General features: G+C 42.5%; 1 protein-coding gene across 3 annotated transcripts in view; it reads right to left on the bottom strand.

Moving 5' to 3' along the window:
• Window positions 1–15,160, bottom strand: part of SH2D4A (SH2 domain containing 4A) — a 352,968-nt gene that overhangs the window by 51,855 nt on the left and 285,953 nt on the right. For all 3 annotated transcript variants that reach the window (XM_053703206.1, XM_053703207.1, XM_053703208.1), the window contains one exon: window positions 8,692–8,833. In XM_053703206.1, coding sequence (XP_053559181.1) covers window positions 8,692–8,833 — 142 coding nt within the window. The remainder of the gene's footprint in view (window positions 1–8,691; window positions 8,834–15,160) is intronic.

Genomic DNA, 15,160 nt, shown 5'->3' with positions numbered 1-15,160 from the left:
TCCCCCCCCCCAGTCATTCTGTCGAGGGAACAAGGAAAAGTAGGAGAAACATCAGGGTATAAAGGTTCCAGAAGAAATAATATAAAAAGGGAGCCGCCCAACAAAAATAAATTATGGGCAGGGTTGTGGACTCTCCCTGCCAGGAAGGAAAGTAATTTATCTGGTAAGCATAAATTATGTTTTCCTTCCATAAGGCAGGGAGAGTCCACAACTTCATTTCTTACTGTTGGGAAAACTATACCCAAGCTCCAGAGGACACTGAAGGAATAACGGGAGGAAACAAAAAAGAGGCGGACCCTATTCTGAGGGCACCACAGCTACTTTTCTCCAGAAAGCTGCTTCAGCCGAAGCAAATACATCAAACTTGTAAAATTTAGAAAGGTAGTCGCCTTACAAATCTGATCCATAGAGGCTTCTTTCTTGGAAGCCACTGTTCTAGTGGAATGATCTGTTATCCTGTCAGGAGGCTGTTGTCCCGCTGTCTCATAAGCTAAGCGGATGACACTCCTCAACCAGACATATAGGGAAGTCGTAGTAGCCTTCTGCCCCTTATGCTTTCCCGTATAGATGACAAACAAAGAGGAAGATTGTCTGAATTCTTTAGTAGCCTGAAGATAGAGCTTCAAAGCACGAACCACGTCTAGATTGTAAAGCAAGCGTTCCTTCGCTGAAGAAGGATTAGGACACAAAGAAGGAACAACAATTTCTTGATTAATGATACGATCCGACACCACCTTAGAGATGAACCCTAATTTAGTACTTAAAACCGCCTTATCAGCATGGAAAACAAGATAAGGGGGCACATTGCAAAGCAGAAATCTCAGAAACTCTGCACGCAGAGGCAATAGCCAACAAAAAAATAACCTTCCAAGATAACAATTTAATGTCAAGAGTATGCATAGGCTCAAATTGAGCCTGCTGCAAAACATGAAGAACAAGATTGAGGCTCCATGGCAGAGCCCCAGATCTAAACACAGGTCTGATCCTAGTCAGAACCTTAACAAATAACTACACATCCGGAAGCTCAGCCAATCTCTTGTGCAGTAACCCCGACAGGGCCGATATCTGCCCCTTCAGGGAAATAGCAGATAGACTCTTCTCCAATCCATCCTGGAGAAAAGATAAAATTCTGGCAACCTTAACCTTATGCCGGGAAAAGCCACGCTTTTCACACCTCCACACTTTATGGTAGATACAACGAGTAACTGGCTTACGAGCTTGAATCAGAGTATCGATAACACTCTCAGAAAACACTCTTGGCTAAGACTAAGTGTACAATCTCTACGCAGTCAGCTTCAGAGAATCTAGATTTTGATGTACGAAGGGACCCTGTATTAACAGATCTCTGCGACAAGGTAACCTCCACTGAGGAGATGAGGACATCCCCATCAAATCCGCAAACCATGTCCATCGTGGCCATGATGGAGCAATCAGAATCACTGATGCTCGCTCCTGCTTGATGCGAGCCACCACACGAGGGAGAAGCGGTAATGGAGGAAAAGATATATGAGTCTGAACCTCCATGGTACTGATAGGACATCTATCAGTTCCGCCTGAGGATCCCTTGACCCGTACTTGGGTAGGTTGGTATTGAGACGGGATGCCATGAGATCTATCTCCGGCATCCCCCACTCGCTGCATATCTCTGCAAAAACATCGGGTGGATAGACCATTCCCCTGGGTGAAAGGATTGCTTGCTGAGGAAGTCCGCTTCCCAGTTGTCCACAACCGGAATGCGGATCGCTAACAGCGTACATCTGTGAATCTTTGCCCACTCTAGTATCTGAGATACTTCTCTCATCGCCAAGGGACTTCTCGTTCCCCCCTGATAGTTGATGTAGGAAACTGAGGTTCTATTTTCTGATTGGAATCTGAGAAACTGGGACAAACCCAGAAGGGGCCAAGCCTTCAAGGCATTGAAGATTGCACAGAGTTCCAATATATTGATCAAAAGGGAGGACTCCTCCTGAGTCCACAGCCCTTGTGGCTTCTTGGCACCCCAAACGGCTCCCCAGCCAGAAAGGCTTGCGTCCGTAGTCACAATCTCCCAGGACGGTCTCAAGAAGCACATGCCTTGGGACAGATGATCTGGACAGAGCCACCAAGAAAGTGAGTCTCTCGACAGGTTGTCCAGCACAGTGATTTTCAACCTTTTATTTGCTGTGGCACACTTTTTTATATTAAAAAATCCTGCGGCACACCACCATCACAAAATTTTACAAAATCACACATTGCAGCCTAATACAGTATATATATATATATATATATATATATATATATATATATATATACACACACACACACACACATATACACACACACACACTATACTGTGCTGTCATGCCATGCCTCCTACAAACTAAGTGTTGCGTGGTGCTGCGTGTATACAGGGAGTGCAGAATTATTAGGCAAGTTGTATTTTTGAGGATTAATTTTATTATTGAACAACAACCATGTTCTCAATTAACCCAAAAAACTCATTAATATCAAAGCTGAATAGTTTTGGAAGTAGTTTTTAGTTTGTTTTTAGTTATAGCTATTTTAGGGGGATATCTGTGTGTGCAGGTGACTATTACTGTGCATAATTATTAGGCAACTTAACAAAAAACAAATATATACCCATTACAATTATTTATTTTTACCAGTGAAACCAATATAACATCTCAACATTCGCAAATATACATTTCTGACATTCAAAAACAAAACAAAAACAAATCAGTGACCAATATAGCCACCTTTCTTAGCAAGGACACTCAAAAGCCTGCCATCCATGGATTCTGTCAGTGTTTTGATCTGTTCACCATCAACATTGCGTGCAGCAGCAACCACAGCCTCCCAGACACTGTTCAGAGAGGTGTACTGTTTTCCCTCCTTGTAAATCTCACATTTGATGATGGACCACAGGTTCTCAATGGGGTTCAGATCAGGTGAACAAGGAGGCCATGTCATTAGATTTTCTTCTTTTATACCCTTTCTTGCCAGCCACGCTGTGGAGTACTTGGACGCGTGTGATGGAGCATTGTCCTGCATGAAAATCATGTTTTTCTTGAAGGATGCAGACTTCTTCCTGTACCACTGCTTGAAGAAGGTGTCTTCCAGAAACTGGCAGTAGGACTGGGAGTTGAGCTTGACTCCATCCTCAACCCGAAAAGGCCCCACAAGCTCATCTTTGATGATACCAGCCCAAACCAGTACTCCACCTCCACCTTGCTGTCGTCTGAGTCGGACTGGAGCTCTCTGCCCTTTATCAATCCAGCCACGGGCCCATCCATCTGGCCCATCAAGACTCACTCTCATTTCATCAGTCCATAAAACCTTAGAAAAATCAGTCTTGAGATATTTCTTGGCCCAGTCTTGACGTTTCAGCTTGTGTGTCTTGTTCAGTGGTGGTCGTCTTTCAGCCTTTCTTACCTTGGCCATGTCTCTGAGTATTGCACACCTTGTGCTTTTGGGCACTCCAGTGATGTTGCAGCTCTGAAATATGGCCAAACTGGTGGCAAGTGGCATCTTGGGAGCTGCACGCTTGACTTTTCTCAGTTCATGGGCAGTTATTTTGCGCCTTGGTTTTTCCACACGCTTCTTGCGACCCTGTTGACTATTTTGAATGAAACGGTTGATTGTTCGATGATCACGCTTCAGAATCTTTGCAATTTTAAGAGTGCTGCATCCCTCTGCAAGATATCTCACTATTTTTGACTTTTCTAAGCCTGTCAAGTCCTTCTTTTGACCCATTTTGCCAAATGAAAGGAAGTTGCCTAATAATTATGCACACCTGATATAGGGTGTTGATGTCATTAGACCACACCCCTTCTCATTACAGAGATGCACATCACCTAATATGCTTAATTGGTAGTAGGCTTTCGAGCCTATACAGCTTGGAGTAAGACAACATGCATAAAGAGGATGATGTGGTCAAAATACTCATTTGCCTAATAATTCTGCACTCCCTGTAGAGCCAGCACTAGGCACATGTTGTGGTGGGTGGGGGTTCCTTCCAAGTGTGAACACGGGTCGGGGAGGCCGCTTTGCAGTTACCCTCAGTCATCATCTCACCCAAAATAAAAAAAACGGCCCAGAATAAAAAACAAGCAAAATTTAAAAATTTCACACTGTTGTCAGTCTGCCGCGGCACACCTGAAGATCTCTCACGGCACACTAGTGTGCCAAGGCATACTGGTTGAAAAACACTGGTCCAGCACAATTTGTTGAGAAAGATCTGCATGGTTGCCGTTTCATTGTCTCAGCATGCATAGTTGTAAGGGTCTAAGATGGAATCTGGCAAAGGGAATGATGTCCATACACTAGGCCACTGAGGGTCTCAAGGAGGCCTGGAGGGCAAGACATGCAGTAGTTAGCTTGCAACGTCTCTGATCTGTGAGAAATATTCTCATGAATATGAAGTCTATTATTGTCCCCAGGAAATTCACCCTGGTACTTGGAGTAAGAGAACTCTTTTCAAAGTTTATCTTCCATCCATGTGATCGAAGAAGACTAAGAAGAGACTGTGTTCTTCTGCTAGACGAAAATATGGTGCCTGTACCAAGATATCGTCCAGGTAAGGCGCTACTGCAATACTTCGTGTTCTGGCAACGGCTAGAAGAGCCCCCAGAACCTGCGTAAATATCCTTGGAGCAGTAGCTAGGCCAAAATGGAGGAGCTATGAACTGGAAGTGCTGGTCCAGAAAGGCAAACCTCAGGAACTGAAAATGTTCCTTGTGTATCGGAACGTGAAAGTATGCATCCTTTAAGTCTATGGTTGTCATAAACTGTCCTTCCTGACCCAGGGGAAAAATTGTTCGTATTGTCTCCATCTTCAAAGAGGGAACACTCAGGAACTTGTTTAGGCACTTTAGGTCCAGAATTGGATGAAAAGTTCCCTCCTTTTTTGGAACCACGAAAAGGTTTGAAATACAACCTCCAGGACCCAAGGATCCTGTACATCCTGGAACCAAGCGTCTGAAAAAAAAAAAAGACTGCCCCCTACTTGATCCTGGATCGGTGGCTGCCCCTTCATGACAATTTGTTCTTGGCAGGCTTCTTAGTCTGTTTGCACTTATTCCAGGACTGAGCCGGCTTCCAAGTACTCTTGGGCTGCTCGGACTTGGATGAGGATTACTGTCGTCGTGATTTGTCAGAATGAAAGGAATGAAAATTAGACAATTTCCGTTCCTTAGGCCTATTCTTCTTATCCTGCGGTAGGAAGGCACCCTCCGGTAACCGTAGAAATAATGGAGTCCAGCCCTGGACCGAATAAAATCTTGCCCTTGAAAGGAAGAGAAAGGAGTCTGGATTTAGAAGTCATATCTGCAGACCAAGACTTTAACCAGAGAGCCTGGCGGGCTAGGACCGGAAAGCCAGAAGCCTTAGCATTAAGGCGAATAATCTGCATATTTGCGTCACAGATAAAGGAGTTAGCAATTCTCAGAGCTTTAATTCTCTTCTGAATATCCTCAAGGGGAGTTTCCACCTCAATAAGCTCAGACAGAGTGTTGCATCAGTAGGTAGATGCTCCAGCAACTGCGGCTACAGCTGCCGCAGGTTGAAATAAAAACCCATGTTGAAACATCTTCCTCATTTTCTTATCCAAAGGCTCTCTAAAAGAAGAACTATCCTCCAGGGGGATAGTAGTACGCTTAACCAGCATAGAAATAGCACCATCCACCTTAGGGATGGAGCCCCACAAATCCAATTGAGAGTCAGGGACCGGGAATAATTTTTTAAAAGTAGACAAGGGGGAAAAAGAAGTTCCTATTCTTTCCCATTCGTTACTAATAATGTTCGCCATTTTAACTGGCACAGGAAAAGTCATAGGGACCTTCCTGTCTTCATAAACCCTGTCTAATTTAGGGATTTTAGGTTCCTCAGGTAGTTTCACAGTTGAATTGAAGTTGAATTCAACTTAAAGCTGCTATATATTCATTGTGAAACACAGAGTTATAACATTAACTTTGAAGCTGTCATATATCCGCTGCTATTGTCATAGATGATACTCTTTCTGGACACTTGTTTTTTACGCTTTCTTATGCTCTTTGGACATTAGTCCATTTTTAGTTTTTTAGTATTTTTATACCACCGGTAGTCCCCATATTAAACTTGGTATGAATGGTATAGTGTGATTGTATACTATAGCCTCATGTTTATTTAGGTATCTTTTTACATTGCATAGAGGAAGAAATTGTTCTTAAATAAATTACTTTTATATTTTCATGCTGGTTGATGCTGTTGCTTTTTAGCGCACTTTTCTTGTATTATAAGAGTAGAAAGGGTAGTAATCTCTCAGAATATTCCTGAGAGGTAGACGGCTCAGAGGGGCTAATAGCACTATGAGTATTAGCAGGCTTGTCTCCCTTTTTAGACTTTAGAACAGTGCTTATGCAAATAGAACAAAATTGAGCAGACGGGCAAACTACGGCCTCCTCACAATATAAACAGGAATTATTAATCCGTACAGAAGGAGCGGAAGCTTGTACTGTAGTATCAGAGTCCTCCATAGGTAAGTATATATCCACAGAAGGACAAACAAAAAACGCTTTTATTCAAAAAACGGTACCTTTATAATCCCAATGGCTGGGGCACTCACCACCTCCTAGACCCAGACAGCTAACAGTGAAAACTTTCTCCTTAGGAGTGATGTCTGCAGCAGCAGCATTGTAGGAAAATGAAAAGACAGCACCCGGTCACGTGGTGCGTAGGACAGAACTTCCCCTGCTATGAAAAAGGCGCTAAGCTTTTATGAGCTGCGCAACACTCAAAAAAACGAAAGTGAAACCTGTTTGTTCCAAGCCAAAAGCACACAGTCTATGAGCCCCAAAACTCTCACATTAAAGCAGTTATAAATAATCCCTAGCTGTTCAAATAATCTACCTGAAGGAGATATTAACCCTTGATCCTATCGAGGCATAAAGGAACCACACTGTGACCCTGTATAGCAAGAGTGTATATAAAAAACGGTCTTACCCTCCAAGATCCATGCTGTTGAACAGGCACAGCCTCTCAAGTGTGACAGTCTTGAAGCGACGCTCTGACATGGACTTGAGTATGTAATAGCAAGGTATGTAATAGCAAGCAGTGAAACTCGTCAACACTGATTGCTCAGGAGCTGTTAGGCGACAGTCTGGATGGGTTTGCAGAAAAAAATTCCCTCCAGACTAACTTTCATCAATACTCTCACTGAGAGGTTGACATGATTACTTAAAACTCCAGTCCTTTCTTGAAGGGAACATACACATTACAGGACTATACAAATCTTCTGACACTTCTCTGCCACCCCTATAGTGACGAAAAGCAAAGAATGACTGGGGGATAGGGGAAGTGGGAGGGATATTTAAGCCTTTGGCTGGGGTGTCTTTGCCTCCTCCTGGTGGCCAGGTGATGTATTTCCCAACAGTAAGGAATGAAGTCATGGACTCTGCCTTATGGAAGGAAATGGTGACAGCAAAGTACAGACAAAAACAACTAAGATTAGAATATTTACTCAAAAAAAAAAAATACTTGTTGCTGGTATTTCACATATTGGCTTTAAATGAATATTAACACCTAGAATGGAATCTCCCATAAAATGATTGATTAAAGGGGCAGTCTACTCCAGAATTTGTATTAGTTAAAAAGATAGATAATTCCTTTATTTAATATTCCCCAGTTTTGCATAACCACCACAGTTATATTAATATACTTTTTACCTCTGTGATAACGTTGTATCTAAGCCTCTGCAGACTGCCCCCTTATTTCAGTTCTTTTGACAGACTTGCATTTTAGCCAGTCAGTACCCTCTCATAAGTAACTCCACAGGTGTTAGCACAATGTTATCTATATGGCACACATGAACTAGTGTTGTCTAACTGTAAAAAACTGTCAACTGCATTGAGATTAGAGGCGGCCTTCAACGGCTTAGAAATAAGCATATGAGCCAACCTAGGTTTAGCTTTCAGCGAGACATAATGCATGGCGGACAGGCCTATATTGCTAAGTTCCTGCCATTCTCGTTGTACTCATCTGCTTTAGCACAGCTCTATCTAAAATGCTTCATATATGTTCTGAATTCCCATCCTAACACAACATGCCCAGAAAAATGGAAAGTTGAGGCAGTAAAGACATTAAACACATATTTTAACTAAGCTTCTCAGATGCAATGCACTAGTGGGAGCTAGCTCTACACATCTGGTGAGCCAATGACCAGAGGCATATGTTTGTGTAGCCACCAATCAGCAGCTAGCTCCCAGTAGTGCATTGCTGCTCCAGAGCCTAACTGGGTATTCACTTTTCAATAAAGGACACCAAGAAATTGAAGCTAATTTGGTATTAGAAGTAAATTGAAAAAGTTTCATAAAGATGCAAGCTCTATCTCAACCATGAAAGTTTCATTTCGGTTTTGATGGCCTTTTAAAGTCAGACTATGAAAGGTATCAGTATGCAGATATGCTGCCACTGATTGGCTCAGCAGCGCCATTCAGCTCCAGACCAGTAGCGCATTTCGGGTCCGGAGCTCAGTTTTAACTATGTTTTTACAAGGTTTAACACATAGTTCTGTATAAACAATTCTGCTATAATAAAATGCTCTAGAACATTAGAGCAATTTACTATTAATTCACTCAATAAAATAATAAAGGGCAAGAATTCTCTTAATGAATCCAGGCCACTGTCAATCATAGCAGACCAGTGCTTTTAAATACAAAATAACAAATAAGTACTTACATGATTCCTGCCATTCTTTATCTTCTTTTTCTAGTTTTTGCTTAACATCTTGTGCTTCTTTCCAGTTCATGTAGATCTCCTGAGTTCTATCTTCAAGCCTCTCAGATTCTTTTTCCTGTACCTTTAATGCCATTTCTTTCTTCTGCAAAAATAAAAAAACAGAAATTGATGTTCTAGACTAGACCCTTTGATAGAGCACTGTAATACAAAATAAAGAATGTTTTAAGAGTACTTAGTTATTATTTAAAGCAGGGCGTGACAAAATCTAGGTGTGCCAATCCATCATCAGAAACTTTTGGTTTAGAAAGGATCCAGCCACACCAAGCTAAATTTTAGGAGTGACTTATGGTGGCCAGCAGGGGAAGTGAGAAGCACCTATGTCTTGTGTACCGTTATGTCCTGGCGCTTGCCAGCACAACTGAGGTCTCACAATAGTACTGAAAAAAGGGAATTTGACACGTCACACAAGGATGCAGTATAATAATAATATTAACAGTGTTTATTATAAACTTATTGCAATAACATAAATCAAGTTATAAAGCTGCTGTGATTTAACTATAAATACATTACTTATATTCAGGTTTCGAATAAGGCATTACACTCAGCGTACAACAGTGGAGAGGATCATCACAGCCATATACTGTATCATCACAGTGAAAACCACACAGCAGATTCTCACAGGTGCTCTCTCTAAGATGTTGTCCTGAAAACTTCACCTTCAACCTAACCTGCCCCCCACCCCCCCTTAGAAAAAGCTAATTAAAATTATTCATGTAGCAGGCGTGTCTATTTTGTAGCAATTGTGTTAGTTTAAAGATTGTTTCGCATAACAAGGAAGGATTCTCACACCAGTGCTTCCATTGGAATGCTCCTCCCCCTCATTCTTACCTCTATGAGAACAGAATATGAGAACAGACATAGGGGTAGATTTACCTTACGCTTACACTTACCTTACACTTTAGAGTATCATGTCTGACAGACATCACTGAATGCCAACAGCATTTGCTGTCGGCATTTATCATTGCACAAGCAGTTCACCACAACTGCTTGTGCAGTGCCACCCCTTGCAGATTCACAGCCAATCGGCTGCTAGCAGAGGGTGTCAATCAGCCCGATCATATTGGAACGGGCGGATTGAAGACCGCAGCCTCAGAAGTTATGGAGCAGCGGTCTTTAGGGGAACAAGGGCCAATCGGCCCTAGTTAAATCTACCCCTAAGGGGGATATTTATCAAAGCCTCAACCGCAAATACACTGGAATTCCGCAGTGTAATTGTTGCAAGATTGATTCGACCTAGTTATCAAAGCCTACAGACCGGCAAATGTTGAAATTTGTGACGTAACATACGATCCCGCGATCTCAATCCGACGCAGATCGATGCTTACGTCATTACATGTTCCGAATATACATCCGGCTCTATTTGACACCTTTTCCCAGTTATCAAACTTTTAACAGGTACGCTTGTGGCTATTCTGGCCCAGCGTACCTGGTTTTCAATCCGCCACCCTGGAGGCCACGGATGCCATAGAAATCAATGGGAGTCTGAAAGCAGCTAAAGCTTATGTTCGATGCTGCCAGATATCCCATTGATTTATATGGTTGAAAAAAAGTTATGTTTACACCTAACACCCTAACATAAACCCTGAGTCTAAACACCCCAATCTGCCACCGGACATCACCGCCACCTAAATAAAATGTATTAACCCCTATTCCGCCGCTCCCCAACACCACCGCCACTAAATAAACTTATTAACCCCTAAACCCCTGGCCTCCCACATCCCTACCACTAACTAAACCTATTAACCCCTAAACCGTCAGCCCCCCACATTGCAAAAAACTAAATTAAGCTATTAATCCCTAAACCTAACAACCCGCTAACTTTAAATTAAAATTACAACATCCTTATCTTAATATAAATTTAAACTTACCTGTAGAATTAAAATAAACAAATTTTAAACTATTAGTAAACCTACCCTAACAATTATACTACAATTAAATTAAACTACCAAGTAAATTAACTAAATTACTTACTGTAATTACTGTAAGGAATTCCTCACCTGGTGACCAGGAGGTAGCAAAGACACCCCACAGTAAAAGTTTTAATATCTCTCCAATTTCCTGTTCCCTCATAGTATTTTGTAAAGTCAAGAACAGGAATAATAGGAGAGAAAGATAGTAGGGTAAAGAGGTGCAAACTAGAACTTCTGCCATAGCAAAATTGTATGGGGTTGTGGACTCTCACTATTAAGAAATAAATTAATTTATCAGTTAAAAATAAATTATGTTTTCTGGACTAGGAAGAAGACTACTAAAAAGTCTACCTCTGACAATTGCCTCTAGAAAAGAACTAGGAAAATGATAAACCACTTAACTGAAAAGGTGGTCTAGACGCCAGAACCACAGTAACAGTGTAAGAACACCATTCCTGAAAAACTAACTAATTCCAGAATTATTACCACTACAGTAGACATTGATACCGGAGGACAGAAAAATGCAAAAACAAACTGTGTTCACGCCGTATACATTGTGAAAAAGAAAATAGGAGATAGCTGCAGAACTAAATAACCATAAAACCCTACAAAAAGCAAATTGCAGTAGCATCTGCAATGTAGGAATAATAGCAGTAATACGGAAATCACTTGATTACAGAAAAATAAACAGTAGAGAAAAAAAGTGTTCTGAACACAACAGACATCGATTTGTAGTAGCAATAGAACTATTCCAGTAATTCACTGAATACAGTAAGTTAACTGGTAGAGGAACTGCTAGCAAATCAGAGTACTGAACTGTACAAATGTAGAGTGCCATCATTACCATATACACCCTAAAAATCAGGAATGAATCTGCTAATAAAGCAATGCACTGAACTTTACATATAGTAGAATGTAGTAGAAATAGCAGATTACAAAAACATAAATAATGCTTACCAGATAATTTAATTTCCTTCTGTATAAGGAGAGTCCACGGCATCATTCCTTACTATTAGGAAATACTAAACCTGGCCACCAGGAGGAGGCAGACAGCTCAGACAAAGACTTAAATACATCTCCCACTTCCCCATCCCCCAGTCAGTCTGCCGAGGGAACAAAGAACAGTAGGAGAAATATCAGGGTATAATTTAGAGGGCCGCCCATCGGAAGAACACGGGTGGGGCCGTGGACTCTCCTTATACAGAAGGAAATTAAATTATCTGGTAAGCATAATTTATGTTTTCCTTCTTTATATAAGGAGAGTCCAGGGCATCATTTCTTACTGTTGGAAAACTTATACCCAAGCTCTAGAGGATACTGAATGATAACGGGAGGGACAAAAAGAGAGGCGGATCCTAATCTGAGGGCACCACAGCCTGCAAAACCCTTCTCCCAAAAGCTGCTTCAGCTGAAGCAAAAACATAAAACTTGTAAAATTTAGGAAAAAGTATGTAAGGAGGACGAGGTAGCCGCCTTACAAATCTGATCCATAGAGGCCTTGTTCTTAAACGCCCAGGAGGAAGCCACTGCTCTAGTAGAATGAGCCGTAATCCTCTGAGAAGGTTTATGTTCCGCTGTCTCATAAGCAAAACGAATAACACTCCTTAACCAAAAAGATAAGGAAGTCAAAGAGACCTTCTGACCCTTACGCTTCCCAGAATAGACAACAAACAAGGAAGAAGTTTGTCTAAAATACTTAGTAGCCTGAAGATAGAACTTCAAGGCGCGAACCACGACCAAATTATGAAGTAAACGTCCCTTCGAAGAAGAAGGATTGGGACACAAGAAAGGATCCACAATCTCTTGATTGATGTTGCAGTCTGACACGTACTTAGGAAGAAAACCTAACTTAGTACGTAGGACGGCCTTATCAAAATGGAACACCAGATAAGAAGGCTCACATTGCAAGGCAGCAATCTCAGATACTCTGCGTGCAGCCAGTAGAAAGAGAACCTTCCAGGACAACAATTTAACGTTAATTTCATGCATAGGCTCAAATGGAGCCCGTTGCAAAACCTTAAGTACAAGATTTAGACTCCAAGGAGGAGCCCTAGATATAAACACAGGTCCTGATCCTAGCCAGAGCCTTAACAAAGGACTGCACATCCAGAAGCTCTGAGAGCCTCTTGTGCAGTAAAACAGACAGGGCGGAAATCTGTCCCCTCAGGGAACTGGCAGAAAGGCCCTTTTCCAGTCCATCCTGGAGAAACGACAGGATCCTGGCAACCTTAACTTTATGCCAGGAAACTCCACACTCTTAACACCAGAATAAGTAAGTTCTCCACACCTTATGATAGATGCGATGCGTAACTGGCTTAAGAGCTTGAAGGAGTATCAATGACTCTCTCAGAAAAACCTCTCTTGGCTAGAACTAAGCGTTCAATCTCTACGCAGTCAGCCTCAGAGAATATAGATTATGATGAACAAAATAACCTTGTTCCAGCAGATCCCTGTGACAAGGTAACTTCCACAAAGAAGATGATGACATCCCCACCAGATCCGCGAACCACATCCTTTGCGGCCATGATGGAGCAATCAGTATGACTAATACTGTTTGATGTGAGCCACTACACGAGGAATGAGTGGTAATGGCAGGAAAAGGTAAATTGGATCAAAACTCCAAGGCACTGCTAATGCATTTATTATCTCTGCCTGAGGATCCCTGGACCTCGACTCATATCTGGGTAGCTTGGTATTGAGACGGGACGCCATGAGGTCTATCTCCAGCGTCCCCCACCTGTTGCATATCTCTGCAAACACTTTGGGATGGAAAGACCATTCCCCCGGATGACAAGATTGTCTGCTGAGAAAATCTGCTTCCCAGTTGTCCACACCCGGAATGTGGATCGCTGACAGCGAACAGCTGTGGGCCTCCTCCCATTCCAGAATCCGAGATACTTCACATTCCACCCTGATGGTTGAAGTAAGCCACCAAGGTTATATTGTCTGATTGAAATCTGATAAACTGGGACGAACCCAGAAGGGGCCAAGCCTTCAGAGCATTAAAGATTGCCCAAAGTTCCAGAATGTTGATTGGGAGGGAGCATTCCTCCTGAGCCCACAGGCCCTGTGTTTTCTTGGCAGCCCAAACAGCTCCCCATCCTGATAGACATGCGCCCGTAGTTACAATCTCCCAGGTTGGTCTTAAGAAGGATGTCCCTAGGAACAGATGATCTGGACAGAGCCACCAAGAGAGCGACTCTCTCGACCAGTTGTCCAGAGAAATCTGTTGAGACAGATCCAAATGATCGCCGTTCCACTGCTTCAGCATGCACAGCTGCAACGGCCTGAGAACCTGGCAAAGGGAATGATGTCCATGCTAGACACCATGAGACCAATCACCTCCATACACTGATCCACAGAGGGCCTTGAGGAGGTCCGAAGGGCAAGACATGCCGAAGCTAGCTTGCAACGTCTCTGGTCTGTTAGAAATAAACTCATGGATTTTGAGTCTATTATAGTACACAGGAATTCCGCCCTGGTGCTTGGAATAAGAGAACTCTTTTCTATGCTTATCTTCCATCCATGAGATTGAAGAAGAGAGAGAAGAGATTCCGAATGGCCCTCCACCAGACGAAAAGATGTTGCTTGTACCAGAATATCGTCCAAGTAAGGAGCTACTGCTATACCCTGGGTTCTGGCAACGGCTAGAAAAGCCCCTAGAACCTTTGTAAAAATCCTTGGAGCAGTACCTAGACCAAACAGAAGTGCAATGAACTGGAAGTGCCATCCACCTTAGGGACGGAACCCCACAACTCCAATTGAGAGTCTGAGACCGTGAATAATTGTTTAAAGGATGACAAAGGGGAAAAGGAAGATCCAATTCTGTCCCATTCGTTCTTAATAATGTTCGCCATCTTTACAGGCACAGGAAAAGTTAAAGGCACTACCCTGTCCTCGTATACTCTGTCTAATTTAGGAATCAAAGGTTCATCAGGCAGCTTGGCCTCTGGACCTCTAATGTAGACAGGACTGCCTTAAGAAGAAAACGTAAGTGTTCAATCTTAAATCTAAAGGCTGGTTCCTCCACAGCAGGAGGCTTAGAAGCAGCAGATTGCGTCCCAGTAGAGAAATCAAATAAATTACATGTTGACCCCGGGGCAGGAGAGCTATGTTTAACCTTTCGCTTGCGTTTAGCAGGGCAAGGTAAAGCATTGAGGGCCTCAGACACCGCCATTTTTAAATGCACTGTAAATGGGATGGTGAGTCCTCAGAGGTGGACGGCTCAGTGGTACTAAAAGGGTTAACCTTCTTTGACGTAATAACGTTGTCAAAGCATGTGGAACATAGTGGAGAGGCCGGACAAACCAGGGCTTCCTCACATTATAAACAAATATTACTATTTGGAATAGAGGGAGTACCCTCTAATATCTCAGAATCCTCCATAGCTTAAGCTAATGACAGCAGGACACAGAAAATAAACAATCTTTATTTCTCAAAAAATGGCCCCTTTATACTCCCAATGGCTGGGGCACTCACCACCTCCTAGACCTAGACAA

The sequence above is a fragment of the Bombina bombina genome, chromosome 2 (genome assembly GCF_027579735.1).
Source record: "Bombina bombina isolate aBomBom1 chromosome 2, aBomBom1.pri, whole genome shotgun sequence".
Lineage (NCBI taxonomy): Eukaryota > Metazoa > Chordata > Amphibia > Anura > Bombinatoridae > Bombina > Bombina bombina.
The sequence above is the reverse complement of the archived record's forward strand: the minus strand, read 5'-3'. Positions and strand labels throughout refer to the sequence as shown.